An 18636-nucleotide genomic window follows, 5' to 3' on the forward strand; every position below is an offset into this window, starting at 1 on the left:
CAGAACCAGAACTGAACATAGAGAAGCAGCATTCAGCTTCTATGCTCCACAGATCTGGAACAAACTTCCAGAAAACTGCAGGAATGCTGAAATCCTAAATTCCTTTAAATCAATGGTAAAAACGAATTTGTTTACAACTGCCTTTGAAAAACTATACTTCATTTATCTTTAAATAATGTTCACTTTGGTCGTAAATTGTAACTCTAGTTTAAGTCTTTTCTTTATTCTGCCACTATTTTTTCATATTTTTATTCTGTAAATCACCTTGAACTGCTTTGATGCAAAAATGTGCTGTACAAATAAACTTGCCTTAAGTTGATTCTTTTGGTTTGGACATTGGAAAACATGCATGATGTCACTATTCCTGTCTTCCACTGCTTGATTGAAATGTCCCTGACTAAAGTTTACCGGAGGAAGTTACCTGTTGAACCCCCCGTGGAGAAGACGATTGCTGCAGTGTGATTAGTCTATTCTTTTGAGCGATAGTATAATGATCGAAAGGGTGGAATAGAATAAGGGAAAATATATTTTCTGATATGCAAGTGACCTTATTAAATGATTCTGTCACACCACAGTAATGCCCACATACTCATGTCATGCTACATTTAAATCATGCATACATACTCATATGTGCATACATCATTCACATATCTTCATATCTACATGTTATGTACATGTCAGATGAACACCACATTAGTATATATGCACCCCATACAGTGTAGTGATCTGATATTTTTAGATGATAATCATACAGAAATTAACCAACATCAAGCTTCACACGGGGTCTTTGAAGAAATCCAGATAGGCAGAATAATGAGAGGACACATGTGGCTGCATCATGTAGTAAAAAAAACAACCCACAAAAAAAAACTGCTTTTTTATCTTTCTTCCAAGTCAAAGCTCTGATTACATTTACCATAAAGTTTACCGTTAGCATAGCAACTTAAAACATACTGTATGCCAATAATGCTTTTTTATTCATTTGGTCCCTTTTCAGATTGTGACATGGTAGTCACTGAAATCTAATGCTTAAGTGTCTGCTCAGTTGCTTTTGACTCAATATTAAAATGTAGTGTTAAATGAAAGGAATTGTTCAACAGAATGAGGGCAGTACAACATAGATTTCACTTATCTAGTGTGAATCAGATGAACGAAATACAGATGTCATGGTGTCATTTTAGAATTATTTCAGGTCCAGAGGGAATTTATATCCAGCATTAATAATACGTATGGTGATAAAAATCACATGAAAAACGCACTACTGTGTGACTCTTTTCTAATATTCTGACAATGATGTCTTGTTGTGAGATTGCAGTGAGCAGGAAACTGAAATCCAGCAGGCAAACAAAGAACTTTTTTATTTAAATGATGTAACAATGGAACATAAACTGATGAAAAATCTAATTTAAACACATTTTTCAGTTAAAACTGAAAACAAAACTCCAGATTTCTTTTTTTCTCAGAACAACATAACATGTCTAAATTGGCACCTTTAACTGAGCTCTCCAAGTAAAAGCTGCCCCACGCTGATCTCAGACAATTTTTTATTTGGTGTGAATACGCTGATGACGCCTTAGACTACCTCGTTGGGTAAAAGCTGCCCCACACTGATCACATCTGTAAGGCTTATCCCCAGTGTGAATCGACTGATGACTCCTTAGACTACCTTGTTCGGTAAAAGCTGCCCCACACTGATCACATCTGTAAGGCTTATCCCCAGTGTGAATACGCTGATGATTCCTTAGACTACTTCGTTGGGTAAAAGCTGTCCCACACTGATCACATCTGTAAGGCTTATCCCCAGTGTGAATACGCTGATGACTCCTTAGACTATCTTGTCGGGTAAAAGCTGCCTCACACTGATCACATCTGTACGGCTTATGCCCAGTGTGAATACGCTGATGACTCCTTAGACTATCTTGTCGGGTAAAAGCTGCCCCACACTGATCACATTTGTAAGGCTTATCCCCAGTGTGAATACGCTGATGACTTCTTAGATGACCTTGTTGGGTAAAAGCTGCCCCACACTGATCACATCTGTACGGCTTATCACCAGTGTGGATACGCTGATGACTCCTTAGATTACCTTGTTTGGTAAAAGCTGCCCCACACTGATCACATCTGTAAGGCTTATCCCCAGTGTGAATACGCTGATGACTCCTTAGATCACCTTGTCGGGTAAAAGCTGCCTCACACTGATCACATCTGTAAGGCTTAAATCCAGTGTGAATACGCTGATGAATCCTTAGACTACCTTGCCGGGTAAAAGCTGCCTCACACTGATCACATCTGTAAGGCTTATCCCCAGTGTGAATACGCTGATGACGCCTTAGATGACCTTGTTCGGTAAAAGCTGCCCCACACTGATCACATCTGTAAGGCTTAAATCCAGTGTGAATACGCTGATGAATCCTTAGATGACCTTGTCGGGTAAAAGCTGCCCCACACTGATCACACCTGTAAGGCTTAAATCCAGTGTGAATACGCTGATGACGCCTTAGGTGACCTTGTTCGGTAAAAGCTGCCCCACACTGATCACATCTGTAAGGCTCAAATCCAGTGTGAATACGCTGATGACGCCTTAGATGACCTTGTCGGGTAAAAGCTGCCCCACACTGATCACATTTGTAAGGCTTTTCTCCAGTGTGGATACGCCGATGATTCCTTAGACTACCTTGTTCGGTAAAAGCTGCCCCACACTGATCACATTTGTACGGCTTTTCTCCAGTGTGGATACGCTGATGACGGCTTAAAATACTTGACGTGGTAAAAGCTCGCCCACACTGATCACAGGTGTGCGGCTTCTCTTCAGTATGAATCCTCTTTCGGACCTTCAGACCTGGTGAAGTGGTGAGGACTTTATCCCTCCTATTTTTTCTCTCTTTGGCTTTATGTTTCTGTAAGGAAAGAGAAAAAGACTTAGATCCTGTTGTTGGTTGACCTGACAAATCCTTTTTCAGTTCAAGTCAAGTGCTCTCTGTCATGTTCGCAGTGAAACAATGAAGAGTTTTATCTCCGAGTGCTATGTTAGGCATGTTCTGTTATCAATTGCTCTTGACAGCCAGAAACATTCACATAAAACATCTCAATATGTCAAAACAAAAGTGTGAAGGGGTAAAGCTACCCACCCTCAGAACCAAATCATAAATTGTTTATAGAAATTCCACTGAAAAGATGTGGGGATTAATGGTGTAATTTTTGTAGAGCCAATGTTCAGATTTTGGCTGTTGTTTGTATTGTTGTCATGTTGAAAATCTATTTTTACAGAGATGGACAATTTTTTAGCACATATGTTCAATATATGAAATAAATTGCAGGTGTGTGTGTGTGTGTGTGTGTGTGTGTGTGTGTGTGTGTGTGTGTGTGTGTGTGTGTGTGTGTGTGTGTGTGTGTGTGTGTGTGTGTGTGTGTGTGTGTGTGGGGGGGGATGTTTGGGAACCACTGTAGCACCACAAGGACACGGCCTGAAAACTGGGCTGTCTTAAGTGTTGCATCCTTTGTTCAGGGCTTGTGGACTAACTCAGTGAACCCAGCTAGGATATTTTGTACCTTTGGAACTTTCATCTATTGAGGTGAAGTTTATTTGGTTTTATCTGATTTGAAGTTAATTTAAGGTGTTTCATGTTCATTTAAAATTATATGTTCATTGTTAGTACTACTGATGAGCCCGAGTTATTATTATTGTTCATTCCTTGACCGTTAAAAGTATTGTGTTGCATTCAACATATTGACATAAGAATAAAGTTATTAATCTCCAAATGGAAATGTTTATTCAGAGGTTCTCATTACATGAATAAAAATACTTTTGAATTTGAATCCCATTCACTAATGCCCTGCCTACAGTCTACATGTTGAGAGCTTTCTTAGGAATGGTTATGTTATTAACATGTCAGGAGGCAGCACCAGACACATGGTGGTGATGCTGCTATGAGCTATGGGCCTGCTAATGCCCTGCCTACAGTCTACATCTATATTATATATAAGGATGTAGACAAGTTTAAAAGTCTCTTGGGAAGGTCACGTGTTTGTGTTTTCTGCTGCTCAGTTCAAAGCTACTGACAATGAAGAGGATCTATGATGGCGGAGTGAGTGGCAGCATATTTGCAGGCTCCGTTAAGAGGCACTAATTAGTCCTTGAAAATATTTTTTTTTTTGGCAACAACCCAAACTTTTTCATTTGGACATTGTTAACCACTTAAATTTAACAGAAATAAAAGCACAGTTCTTAAAGCTTTCTCTTTGGACACTGAAGAAGACTGTCTGCGAGTAGATCTGTTCTGGGTCTCTGGAAAGCGCCTAGAGACAACTTTTGTTGTATTATTGTATTTCTTGTTTAAGATTCCCAGAATATTCAAATGTTTGAGATAGGCTATATTGAGTTTTCTTAAAAGGAGCTTGAGGCTGGATTTATGAAAAAAAAAAATTGTATACGTTTTAATTTTTCTAGTAATAATGTCAGATGAAGCGTTCCAAACCAAAAAGAGTGAGCCCTCTAGTACCGTGATTCCCAACCCCCGGTCCCCGGACCGGTACCGGGCCGTAGAGCCGTCACTACTGGGCCGTGAAATGGCTTGTGTTCCGATCATAATTAGGGCTGCAACGATTCGTCGACGTTGTCGACAAAAAGCGATAATCAAAATTGTCGGCAATTGTCACCAGACATTTTTTTCCCAATGGAGTGAGGCATCTCACTTCACTTCACCTCATACAGTCTCCGCCGAGAGCCGCGTTGCACGGCAGGGTCTCAGCGCAGCTTCTTTTTTTTTTTTTGCGTCTCAGCGCAGCTGCGGGTAACAAAACTTGGCACTGGCGGTTCTAGGATTTTTCTGAAACAGGGGCCATTATGGGGCCAAATGTAACCTTCAGGGGCCAACAGTATTAAGCCCCTTTCACATAGAAGACGCAAAGCGGCGACCGCCGCCGGCTTTCCCATTCATTGTGTATGTGCTCCCGCGGCACAAGAGCAGCGCGCTCTGCTAGCGAGCTTGGCGGCGCGCGAGAGGCCACCTGCCACGGGCGTTTCACCTGCCTGCACCTGAATTGAACATTTTTTAATTTCATCGCGCTGTGAGGGCATCTCGGTGCGACCAATAGGAGAGAAGATGGTTGTCATCCTGCTGAGGACCCACTCCCCAACAGGCTCTCAAACTGCTCCCTGTTCAATCTGAAGTAGACCTGGTCATCATGGAGCTGTAGCTCCAACGAGCCTGGATTCCCCCAAATCCTGTCTTCTCATGGAGGATTTCATGGACCCTCCTTGCTGCTGCTGCTCGTGTCCTCCTCAGAAGAACTAAAGCCAGGGTTTTCTTTGAAGCAGGGACAGATACATTTTGCAAATTGAGCTGTAGCTATACTGTATGTCCAAACCAGTGGGAAAAGGGCGCCAGGTCGGAAAAACTTTTTTCGGTCGCCTAGCAACAAACAGTACTGGAGTTGAGGGGGGATGGCATCCCCCCTGAAATAAAATAAAAACGGTCAAAATCATCCCCCCCGAAATAAAAACGGTCCAAATCATCCCCCCTGAAATAAAAACAGTCAAAATCATCCCCCCTGTAAAACTGCCATCCCCCCTTTCCATCCCTTATGTCATTTCATCAATGAATGTGGTTTTACTGCTATTTCAACATTTAGAGTCATCACCAGAAAAATAACACCAGAAAAATAACATATTTGACAATTTTCACCTGTTTCAAGTCAATTTTCACTTGAAATAAGTAGGAAAAATCTGCCAATAGGACAAGATTTATCTTCTCATTATAAGCAATACAATCTTGTTCCACATGCAGATTTTTCTACTTATTACAAGTGAAAATCTACTTGAAACAGGTGAAAATTGTTGTTTTTTATTTACTTTTTGTATGAACAGCAGCAAAGTTGAATAAAATATCTATTTTTCATTGAAGTAGCCATCTTTCTTGTGTTTATTATCATTTGCCACATAATTAAAGCAACCTCATACTAAATTTAAGAAAACAATTTTTGCATTTTTTTGTCATATAATTTCATCCAAAACTTGTATAAATCGAAATGTGTTTCTATGAGTGGCAGTTGTGTCACGGCTTGGCGGACAATAAGTGGTGTACACACACACACACACGCACACGCACACGCACACGCACACGCACACGCACACGCACACGCACACGCACACGCACACGCACACGCTCTGTAGTTTTTGGGGTTAGCTAATCGCGGTAGCTTAGCTCAGATTGTGATTGGATCGCGAGATTTGGGACGATTGCTGCTCGTGTTTTGGTCGGTTCCGTGACGGTTTTTCGTGTTTCGTTTGTGGTTTAGTTGTAGATTTCCAGTGCTCGACGTGTGCCTCCATGTGTTCTTGCTTCCTGGTTTAGCAGCGGATGTCACCCCCCTATGGAGCCAAATCAAGGCCAAAGGTTTTTCTAATTTGAAAATAAAATTTTAACCTGAAAAATCTTTTTTACAGTTTAAATTTTTTTTTTTTTTTTTCGGTATCAGATCTTTTTTTCAGTTTCACATCTTTTTTTTCAGTTTCACATCTTTTTTTTCAGTTTCAGACTTTTGGCCCCCATCTGGCGTAGGGGGCGTGGCATCAACTGAGAGGGGCGTGGCATCATGTGTGACAGCGTAACAGAGAAGGCGGGGGACGTTCCTCAGTCATGTTGCCTTCATGAAACGTAGGTTGCAGAAGTTATCAGTAGAATTTTGATTCAACACTGTATATACACTATATTCACGTGATTGGCAGTGGAAAAAACGGATACTAGTGACACATTTCTGTTTAAAAAGCTGTTTTAGACCGTACTTGGTAGTATGTGGAAGTGGGAAATGTCAAACTTTAAAGTGTTCCTGTTGAACTGTACAGTCTGGCATAGTTTATTGATTTTATACTGCGATTGGTGCCAGGTACGGTCTAAAACAGCTTTTTAAACAGAAATGTGTCACTAATATCAGTTTTTTTCCACTGCCAATCACGTGAATATAGTGTCTGAAACCGAAAAAAAAAAAATTGAAACTGAAAAAAAGATCTGATACCGAAAAAAAAAAAATTGAAACTGTAAAAAAGAATTTTCAGGTTCAAATTAGCAAAACTTTTGGCCTTGATTTGGCTCCATAGAAGACGAAATCTCGAGAATTATTTTCCGCGGTTTTCCGCTATTTTTTGTATTAAAAATCGGCGTCCTGGTTTTCCCTGGCTGTTAAAACAGGTGTGCAGGTGAAACAGTGCAATTAACGTTACAGGCAGTTAAAAAAGTAATAAATCATGTTACCGACGAGATGTGGCAATTTTTTCAGGGCTGAAAGTCATGCACAAATATGCATGAAAGGTGATAGCGAGTGCAGGACAGGACGAGCTGGAGAGGCGAGGGGAACGTTAAGCCTGAATTATGGTTCTGCGTTAAATCGACGCAGAGCCTGCGGCGTAGGGCATATTTTGATTATGTCTGTATCAAAATAAATACAAAAATACTTAATGCATGAATTGTTTTGTTTAAGGTGAAGACACTTCTGCACAGCAGACTGAAGGAGAGGCTCTTGTATTTTGTGAGGAGACCAGGTCCATCCATGGACCAGACCAGGACCATCCATGGACCAGACCAGACCAGACCATGACCATCCATGGACCAGACCAGACCAGGACCATCCATGGACCAGACCAGACCAGGACCATCCATGGACCAGACCAGGTCCATCCATGGACCAGACCAGGTCCATCCATGGACCAGACCAGACCAGACCAGACCATGACCATCCATGGACCAGACCGGGACCATCCATGAACCAGACCGGGACCATCCATGGACCAGACCGGGACCAGACCCGAGCACATGGCCCGAGCACTTGCATATGGAGCTAGAACAGTCTCATAATTCACAAATGCACAGGACAAGTTTTACAAATGCACAGACCGATTTGCAAATACACACACCGTTTCACACGTGCACAGAACAATTCACACGTGCGTAGGACAAGATATACAAATGTATTTTTGATGCACACACAAATATAACCTGATTTACAAACCTTTTTTTGTCTGTGAGCTGCGCTGGATTTGTGTGTGACTTTTGAGACTCCCTTGACGTGACACGATCCACAAATAGGTTTTTTTTTAAACACGGAAGGATCTGCAACCAATCAGATTAAAGGGGCGGATACACCTGCTGTTTGAACTGCGTTCGCTTAGAAAAGTGATTCATATTTCGAGTTGTTGGAGTAAAGACAAATAAACAGCTACAGGAGATAAAATATAAATAAACAGGATGGAGAGGAGGTCACTGCTCTGCTTTTCTTGTGATTTCGGTAAATAAAACAGCGCGATCAGAGATGGTTTGTGGGGCCGTTCAACCAGAGCCGTCGGGAGAGCTCTAATAGTCCTGCCGATGCAGCAACTGATGATGAAAAACAGCGGGGATTTTTATATATTTGCTCCGTTTGGTTTCACGACGTATTACTGTCCCGCTGATTCAGCTCAGAACCAGACAGACCAGCAGAGAGCTGCAGCGGCAGGTGGAGCAGCACGCACATGTCAGGAGATTAATTTACCGAAATATCTGGAGTAAAGTCGGTATCAGTCGACTGATAACCGAAGAACCTCTGTATCCAGCTCAGATGTTTGATGATCGGTGGACTAAACCCCGACCAGCATCATCACGGCTGCATCTTCCCATGAGCATGATGACTCTATCTGCACCGGGAATGGAATGTGTTGATCTGCCACCGCTGTTTTGACACATGTTTGTCTCTGTGTGGTGACAATGTCACATCATGAATGTGAGGATAACAGCTGCTTGTTTCCGACCTCCACGTCTGGTCACTGTGGTCAGCTGGTGTCTGACCGGGACCAGCGCCACTCGCGGCCAGAGCCAGAACACGTGTCAACAGGCTCGTTCTCCTGAAAGACACCTGTAGTTCAAATACATAAATATCTCCGCTGTTTTTCATAATCAGTTGCTGCATCGGCAGGACTAGAGCTCTCCCGGCTCTGGTTGAACGGCCCCACAAACCATCTCTGATCGCGCTGTTTTATTTACTGGGATCACAAGAAAATCAGAACAATGATCTCCTCTTCATCCTGTTTATTTATCTTTTATCTCCTGTTGCTGTTTATTTATCTTTACTCCAACAACTTGAAATATTAATCACTTTTCTAAGTGAACGGCGCTAACGCAGTTGAAACAGGTGTATCCGCCCCTTTAATCTGATTGGTTTAGAGTAAATCGTGTTTTATTCACTGCTCTGCGTCCCCCACGTGGGGTGCGCTCTTATGATTGGCTGGAACAAAGGAAGACATCTGATTGGTTGCAGATCCTTCTGTGTTAAAAAAAAAAACCTATTTGTGGATCGTGTCACGTCAAGGGAGTCTCAAAAGTCACACACAAATCCAGCGCAGCTCACAGACAAAAAAACATTTGTAAATCAGGTTATATTTGTGTGTGCATCAAAAATACATTTGTATATCTTGTCCTACGCACGTCTGAATTGTTCTGTGCATGTGTGAAACGGTGTGTGCATTTGCAAATCGGTCTGTGCATTTGTAAAACTTGTCCTGTGCACGTGTGAAACGGTGTGTGTATTTGCAAATCGGTCTGTGCATTTGTAAAACTTGTCCTGTGCATTTGTGAATTATGAGACTGTTCTAGCTCCATACTTGCAGTGCTAAGGCCCTATTGTATTTGCAGGAATTATTCTTCTCCTACAAAAACTCAAAATCTTACCAAGACTACTTGTCTTATATCCAGTCAAAATGTTTTATTTCTAGTCCAAAAAAAAAGGCATTACATTTCAAATAAGACAGTCACCTAAAAAGTAACTCATTCTAGAAAACCATTTTAACTCATTTCAATGAAAATGTTCTCTTGTTCCATTGGCAGTTTTTTTTTTTTTTTTACTTTTTTTTGGTAAGATTGAGTTCTTGTATTTGTATTTATATTTTTATGTTAATAAAATAATGCTACATGCTACATAATTGTCACATTTTTTTTACATCATTTTCATATAATTTACATTCTTTGTAAATTGATTTCTTGGGGAAAAGAGGCAGATTAAATAAGATTCTTATTCTTATTTCTGCTCCCTTTCATTCAGAATTTAGGAACGTTTGTTTATATTAAATTGTTTGTTTTATTTTATCAATTAATGAAATAAAGACTAAATAAATATATTTTTAATCATATTAGAACCCCCAAAATACAAAATACCTTGTAAAAAGTGTTTGCTTGAGCCAGTTGAAGGCAGTTTACCTGCACGCGTGTGACCAGGATGGTGCCACCTCTGCCTCAATTAGAACCAGGAAAAACCCTGTATATATATTAAATATAGTAACAATGCACATATATATGCCTTAGGATTTTACCAGCATGGTATTAACCATTAATATGTGTGCAGACAAGGTAAAAAAAAAAAAAAGATGGGATGTCTAGATTTCATTTTGAAATGTGATTTTGATGTGAACAGGATCCCCATTAAGTTGTCTAATTTTCACAAACAGATACTTGGTAAATGGTATTTGTCCACAACTTCTCTCCTCATGAATCAACTTTATGGAACAATAAAGTAATTACAATTAGTAGAAAATCAGTATTTAAAATTAATTGGTTTGATAAAGGCATTCTATATGTAACCGACTTAATGGATAGTAAAGGGATTCTTTTAAATTAAGACAGTTGGCCAAAAATATATAATTTCAATTGTTCTCATAGAGAATTGAACAAAATATGTACCATTAATTCAGAACGTTTTGTTGTATAATACAGCTTCAAATGTATTACTAAATCTATTAATCGAAGGATGTACTCTGACTGATAAAGTGTGGTAACCAGTTTATTTGTAATGTTTTTAAATCCAGATTGTTCCATGATTTTTGCAGAAAGATAATTCGACAGGACTCTTGCATGGTAAATATAAACACATATTCACACACCTATTTTGCCTAAAGTTAAAGAAGTACATTTTAAAATTATGAATAAGGTCTATTCTGAGGCAGAATTTCTTAAAAAAAGATTTAAATTTGAGGTAAATCAATGTTCCTTCTGCAAAAAGGATGAAGAAACACTGGATCATTTGTTTTATGAATGTCCTTTGTCTCATTAGCTGAATCCCAATCTCTCTCGTTGTCGTTAAGTGTGCGAGGGCTCCCGGCAGACATTTTGAGCCTTTACTGCTCACTTAACGTAAGTCTGCATCTCCGCAGACTTTTGGAAAGGGAATTAGCCACAGTTCATTGCGTTGTGACATAAAAGGAGGTTACCAGGGAGAATGTAAACAAAACAGGGGGCGGAGGAAAAGGAACCATGTGCGACTGCGAGACAAAAGAAGTTCACCTGTAAGTGTAAATACATAGGCCACTGGTGATTTAAATTCAGAAACTGGTGTCCCGTGATGATTTTTCAACGGCCCTATAATTTCCTTTACAAACAGGGAGTGACCAACAAACAGAGGGAAGAAAACCAAAAAAAGGAGAAATGAAGTTTTGGACTTTCTTCAAGACTAAAGACAAGAAAAGAGGCTGAGGGAGCTGGATGAAAAGGAGGAGGAGAGGGAAAAGAAGAGGGGTGACCAGTTATCTAAGTTAATTGACATTTGTGGGAAGATGGAGGACAAAATGTAGTTTTCTTCATCATTTTTTTATTCATAAATTGAGGTTCAATTTCTTTTTTTTTTATTTTATATTAGAAAAATCTTCAGTTGACCTGGTGTTGAATAAACAAGACGTGCTTTTCTTTAATCTGAGTACAGTGTTTGAATTAAGATTCCCTATGTTAACAGAAATGCATACATGTAAATACTAGCAAGATAGTTTTAGATCCAACACTAACAAGTCAGGCAGTAATTTCGTTATTCATTTATTTATGACCATAAAATTTAAACAATTTCAGCAAGTTGAACAAAAACGTTGCAGTAAATAGTGATAATAAAACTGAAATATTTAGCTCAGGTTACCATCAATTTATACGCTCTTACAAAAATGAAATTACTCGCCGATTGAGCCTGGCATACTGGATGCCCTGGTATGGGTAGGTTGAAAGAAATACACTACATTAACAAGGAAATACATATTGTACTGTGCGCATATTTAAATTGTGTTTTTTGTTGAATTTTATGCTCCTTTATATAGGCTACCACTTTGTTTTCAAACATCCGTAGGATGATCATTCCCAAACTTATAAATACCGGTACGTAACATTTTGATCTGACGTGTTTCCGGTTTCTGCTAAGTGCTGTCCAATTCCTATTTATACCATTTGGAGCCCTCACACCCTCGCACACTTGATCACGTGACGCTGATGTCACTGAAAGTATCCCCCAATCCCAAACTCCACCCTAAACCCTCAAGCCCTGAGCCCTCACAGACTTTTAGTGACGTCAGCGTCACGTGATCAAGTGTGCGAGGGTGTGAGGGCTCCAAATGGCATAAATAAGAATGGGACAGCACTTAGCAGAAACCGGAAACAGGGCAGATCAAAATGTTACGTACCGGTTTTATAAGTTTGGGAATGATCATCCGGATGTTTGAAAACAAAGTGGTAGCCAATATAAAGGAGCATAACATTCAACAAAGAACACAATTTAAACATGCGCACAGTACAATATGTATTTCCTTGTTAACATTGTCTTTCTCTCAATCTACCCATACCAGCACATCCAGTATGCCAGGCTCAATCGCAGAGTAATTTCATTTTTGTAAGAGCATTTAAACTGATGGTATCCTGAGTTAAATATTCCATCTGTGTTATGACCAACTAATATTACTTTCCATTTTTCAGCATGATGTCATTTCATTTTTGTAAGAGAGCGTATAAATTGATGGTAAACTAAGCTAAATATTACAGTTATATTACTATTTACTGCAACGTTTTTCGTTTCAACTTGTTGTTCGACTTGTTTGTGATGGATCTAAAACTATCTTGCTAGTATTTACATGTATGCATTTCTGTTAACAAAGGAAATCTTAATTCAAACACTCTACTCAGATTAAAGAAAAGCAAGTCTTGTTTGTTCAACACCAGGTCAACTGAGGATTTGTCTAATATAAAATGAAAACAAATGAAATTGAACCTCAAATTATGAATGAAAAAATTATGAAGAAAACTACATTTTGTCCTCCATCTTACCACAAATGTCAAATAACTTAGATAACTGGTCATCCCTCTTCCTTTCCCTTTCCTCCTCCTTTTCATCCAGCTCCCTCAGCCTCTTTTCCTGACTTTAGTCTTGAAGAAAGTCCAAAACGTCATTTGTCCTTTTTTTGGTTTTCTTCCCTCCGTTTGAATGAATGAATGAGTGAATGAAAAACTTTATTTCGAACATGCTCACAAAGAAAAGAAAAATGAAATATATATATATATATATATATATATATATATAAAGAACGATAGTTAAATAATGTTTGTTGGTCGCTCCCTGTTTGTAAAGGAAATAATAGGGCCATTGAAAAATCATCACGGGACAACAGTTTCTGAATTTAAATCACCAGTGGGCTATGTATTTATACTTACAGGTGAACTTCTTTCTTCTCGCAGTCCCACATGGTTCCTTTTCCTCCGCCCCCTGTTTTGTTTAAATTCTCCCTGGTAACCTCTGTTCATGTCACAACGCAATGAACTGTAGGTAATTCCCTTTCCCAAAGTGTGCGGGGATGCTGACTTACGGGAAGTGAGCAGTAAGGGCTCAAAATGGCTGCCGGGAGCCCTCGCGCACTTAACCACTTGAGGAATGGGACAGCCCTAAGCCCTTACGCAAAGTGCGGGAGCGCGCACGTAAGTCTGCGAGTCTGTGAGGGTGCGGATTGGGATTGGGGGTATGTGAGGGTTCAGGGCTGGAGGGTTTAGGGTGGAGATTGGGATTCAGCCATTGTTTCTGGACAGACATATGTAACAGGTTTGGATCCGTTGCGACAAATGACGAGTCATAGGTTGGTTTTCTACATTTATTTCTGCAGAAGACACAAAAACACATTAATAAGTCTTCTGGACCCTCTTTTTACTCCTTCTGCTCCCCTCATCAGAGCAACGCAGCACTGTGTAATTTCATTGATTTTCCTCTACAATGCAGAGAAATACACTACTACATTTTCTCAAACAAAAGCTACCAAAACAGACAGGAAAATAAAAAATGCCAACATAAATGGATCATTTCTTAAAGAAAATCTGTTAAGAAACGCAGCAGCAGTTCCCAACGCAACTTGCCCTCATCAGAGCAACGCAGCACTGTGAGGAGCTGACATATTTATGATATTTGTATATTCAGAAATTATCCATTTATGTTGGCATTTTTGGCGCATGTTGTATACTTTAAATGCCATTGACATTACGTGGCTGTTTTGTGTCTTCTGCAGTTATGTTTCCTTTGTCAAATTAATTGTTTTCACTGTGTTTACCCCATATATACGGTACTGTTTTGTTTTGATCGTTGGGTGTCACTGTTCCCATATTGGCTGTTATGATTTAGCGATTTATTAGTTAAAAATAGTATTTCCTAGTGATGCACCGAAATGAAAATTTGTGGCCGAAACCGAAACTAATAATAAACACTTGGCCGAATACCGAACAATACCGAACATGGTTCTTCAGCAGTTTTTCATTTATTTTGCCAATTTGTTCACCATTGCATAAATCAAATACATTTGATTTAGGCATGCTTTTCAAAGAAAAAAATCTTTTACAAAATTACAAGGTAGAAAATATTTATTGAACATAAAAAAATGAAAAATTTTTAATTTCCCAGCATTATGTTGTTTTGGTTCCACCTCCTGGTGAATGTTAGGTAAAATTCTTATGGGGTTAGTTTTTGGTTGGCCAACAATTTATGTAGTGCACAACGTTACTGGACGGAGCGGCCAGTTTATTTCCTTATTTTACAACGCCGTTATTAATTGTTTGGTTTTTTTCCCCACTTATTCCACCGAACAGCGAAAGTGTTTTTTTGCCATTTTCGGCCGAACAATTTCGGTTACCGAACAATCGGTGCATCGCTAGTATTTCCTGTCTGTTTTCGTAGCTTTTGTTTGAGAAAATGTAGGAGTGTATTTCTCTGCATTGTAGAGGAAAATCAATGAAATTACACAGTGCTGCGTTGCTCTGATGAGGGGAGCAGAAGGAGTAAAAAGAGGGTCCAGAAGACTTATTAATGTGTGTTTGTGTCTTCTGCAGAAATAAATGGATCTTCAGATCAGCTTGATGCTCATCGCCGCGGATGCTGTGCTGCTGTCCTGATCTGCGTTTCAGGATTATTGGATGGTCAGGTTTTGATGGACTGTAGATTTTGGCGTAGTGCCATGGCCTTATTTTATTTTTTATTTTTTCTTGCATTTGTGACTTTGCTTTCTCTGTTAACTGTTTCTGTGGAAACAAAAAAAAAAAAGAAAAACACAACGCAAGTGCTTTTGATGGTTGATAACAGAAGCTAAAGTAAATATGGATGGGTTTAATACTTTTAAACGCAGTTTTAAACGCAATTTGAAAACAAAAATGATTAAAATGGGTTTTCCAACTCGGTTACACATACACAATTGGATTTCTCTTAAAATTAATAATGTTCCACCTTTTGAATTAAGCCATATTATTTTCTTCATGGGTGATTTGGAATTTTCTGTTTCTGATATCATTAATATAATTTTGTTAGTGGGTAAGTACCATATGCATTGTGCCAAATGGAGAAATTGTAAACCCTCCTTTCGGGGTTTTATTGATGATTTTAAGATTGTTTTCACATGTCTCAAAAGAGTAGAAAACAAAAATGCAAGTACAACAAGTCTAGACATTGCTCGTTATTTGTTATTCTAATTTAATAATTCATCTCCTTTTCTATGCTCCATTATGTGAAATGAAATGCTTAATTTATTTTGTTATTCATATGCACCTTTTAATTCTGAGCGCCTTGTTTTTTAGTTTTTTTTTGTATTCCTTACAAGAATCCCCATTTTTTTTTTTTATTTTCCTTTCTTTTCATATTGCATTTAAATTGATATTTGTCCATTATCCTCTTTGAGAGTTTGTATATTTTCAATAAAGTTTTGTTACACAAAAAAGAAAGAAAAAGCTACTGACAATGAAATAAAGCGTTTGGATGATCAGCAGCAACAGAAAGAGCGAGGAGAAACGTGGACCTGAACACTGACCTGCAGACCAGCGGAGGAAGAGTCCGTTTTGGTCCTGCTGGACTCCTGGTCCTGGTTCTGACCCCGGTCCTGGTTCTGACCCCGGTCCTGGATCTGATCCTGGTCCTGGATCTGATCCTGGTCCTGGATCTGGTCCTGGATCTGGTCCTGGTCCTGGATCTGGTCCTGGATCTGGTCCTGGTCCCGGATCTGATCCTGGATCTGGTCCTGGTTCTGATCCCGGTCCATCTCCTCCAAACACGAGTGTTGCCTGGTGGGAAAATATTAAAGTGCAAACTTTACGTATTCAAAACAACAACTTAGAATCGTATCAACAATTTTCTTGTTTTCTTTTAAATAAACAAGACGGTGACTCAAAACAGAGGTAGGAATAAAAATCCTGAAAGTCTCTGTGTCCTCTCGTCCCACGTTGACCTGTTGCCTCTGGGAGGATTTCAGGTCCTTACGGACCAACAAACACACTAAGGGACAGATTCTTTCCCAAAGCTGGAACTTTCTCAACTCATAAGCTCCTCACACTGTGCAATATTCTTCATCCATTCATGTGCAATATTCTTCATCCATTCATGTGCAATATTCTTCATCCATTCATGTGCAATATTCTTCACTCATTCATGTGCAATATTCTTCATCCATTCATGTGCAATATTCTTCACTCATTCATGTGCAATATTCTTCATCAATTCATGTGTAATATTCTTTACTCATTGATGTGCAATATTCTATACTCATTCATGTGCAATATTCTTCATCCATTCAAGTGCATCATTATTCTCTCATTTTCATAGTGTATATATATTTATGTTTCCTGTTTCTCATGTTGTTGTTTACAGTCTTTGTTTCCATAGTCTTTGCATGTGTGCACTTTTACGGAGCTGCTGCCTAATCTCATTGTAGCAGTCTAATGATAATAAAGGCTTTCTATTTCTCTTCTATTTCTATTGTTGTAGAGAAGCATCAGTGCAGCTCTGACTGATGCAGCTCTATACTGGTCTCCTCTCTGTGTCCTCCAGGACAAAACAACGGATGAACCTCCTCAAAAGTCCAACTTTGGAGTCAAACTTGAGTTTAGCACGATCTGCTCACGTGGAATGAACAGCAAACCAAACTCTCTCAGCTTGATCAGCCTAGCGTTAGTCATTAGTGCGAGTTGTGATCTTGAAAGATCGTTGTATGAACTCTCTACAAACACATCGGCTATCGGCTAACGCTAGGCTGATCAAGCTGAGAGAGTTTCAGGCTGTAAGGTGAACCCCGTTATCGTTTCATCCCGCTCCCACCTTTGGAGACGACACAGTATGTATGATCAAAAAGATTGATTCCTGCTCACCTTATCAGTAAAAGTCCAGAGCTCAAAACCCCCCAAGAGTCCCGTGATCGGGACCGCAAAACGGGACTAGTTTTTTCTTCTTCTTCTTCTTCTTCTTCTTCTTCTTCAACGGCGGTTGGCATCCAGCTTTTAGGTGCATTACCGCCACCTTCTGTTCCGGAGTGTGGACCAGACCGTAGTTTCCCTATCACCTGATAAAACCAATAATTATTACACCTCCCACACCAATCTCATCTATATTCACCTTATTACTCTATCCCTGCCTATCATACTCTATAATACACTCCAGTCTCCCTTAAAAAACCCATCAGTGCCCTAACCTGTGCTCTCTCACCCATATTTAATAACCCTTTCAGTGTAAAATCCTGTATCCCTAAATCCTTTAACCTATTCACCATCTCCTCTCTCTGCACCTCATACCTCCTACACCTCAAAACTACGTGCTCTACTGACTCCTCCTCCCCACACCCCTCACATAACCCTGTTTGATGCTTCCCTATCAGTTTAAGTGTTTTATTTAGTGCAGTATGCCCCGACCTCATCCTTGTCATAACCATCTCCTCTCTCCTGTATCCACTACTCATCCTCCCTCCTCTTACACTCTTTTGTACCTGATAGAAATGCCTCCCTCTCTCCTCCCGATCCCACATCTCTTGCCACATACTATTAGTCCTTTCCCAGATCACGCTTTTTACCTCTGCCTTACTAATATTAAGATGCATTTCTACTTCACCTTTCTGTAAAGCCCTCTTAGCCAACTTGTCCGCCCTTTCATTCCCGCTCACCCCTACATGTGCTGGAACCCACAGAAACCTCACCTGACCTCCCTGATGAACAATTCTAGTGACTGATTGAAGGACTGAATACAATATATCTTGGCGGCTGTTAGAATGAAATGACCTCAAGCTTACAAGTACTGACGATGCATCTGAACACACTAAAACCTTGACTAAACCAGCTTCCTCCACCCACCGTAATGCAACCAACACTGCCACCATTTCCACTGTATACACTGCTAATTTATCAGATGTTCTTCTATTGATCCCTATTCCTTTTCCTGGTACCGCCACCCCAAACCCTGTCACCCCTGTCTCAGGTTGTTTTGCCCCATCTGTAAAAACAAGTGTAAATTCACTATACCTATTCATTATATGGAAGTTGAATGCACCCACCAAATTATTCACACCGTTTTCCTTCCTCTTAAGCTCTA

At 39.7% G+C, this 18636-nt stretch overlaps 1 protein-coding gene across 1 annotated transcript; it reads right to left on the reverse strand.

Moving 5' to 3' along the window:
- Nucleotides 1–964: 964 nt before the first annotated feature.
- LOC133422175 (zinc finger protein 665-like) lies at nt 965–17541 on the reverse strand. The gene is made up of 3 exons (XM_061712114.1): nt 17427–17541; nt 16097–16346; nt 965–2897 (listed from the first exon to the last, which is right to left on the reverse strand). The coding sequence occupies exons 2-3, from the start codon at nt 16322–16324 to the stop codon at nt 1545–1547; spliced, it is 1581 nt and encodes a 526-aa protein (XP_061568098.1). The 5' UTR covers nt 16325–16346; nt 17427–17541; the 3' UTR covers nt 965–1544.
- Between the last annotated feature and the right edge of the window lie 1095 nt (nt 17542–18636).

The sequence above is a fragment of the Cololabis saira genome, chromosome 21, assembly GCF_033807715.1.
Source record: "Cololabis saira isolate AMF1-May2022 chromosome 21, fColSai1.1, whole genome shotgun sequence".
NCBI classification, from domain to species: domain Eukaryota; kingdom Metazoa; phylum Chordata; class Actinopteri; order Beloniformes; family Belonidae; genus Cololabis; species Cololabis saira.

Coding starts and splice junctions, on each gene's coding strand:
- LOC133422175 (XM_061712114.1), bottom strand. CDS start 16,324: ATGGACCGGGATCAGAACCAGGACCAGATCCAGGATCAGATCCGGGAC. Junction 2,898..16,096: donor CTTCCTCCGCTGGTCTGCAG/GTCAGTGTTCAG, acceptor CTTTCCTTACAG/AAACATAAAGCCAAAGAGAG.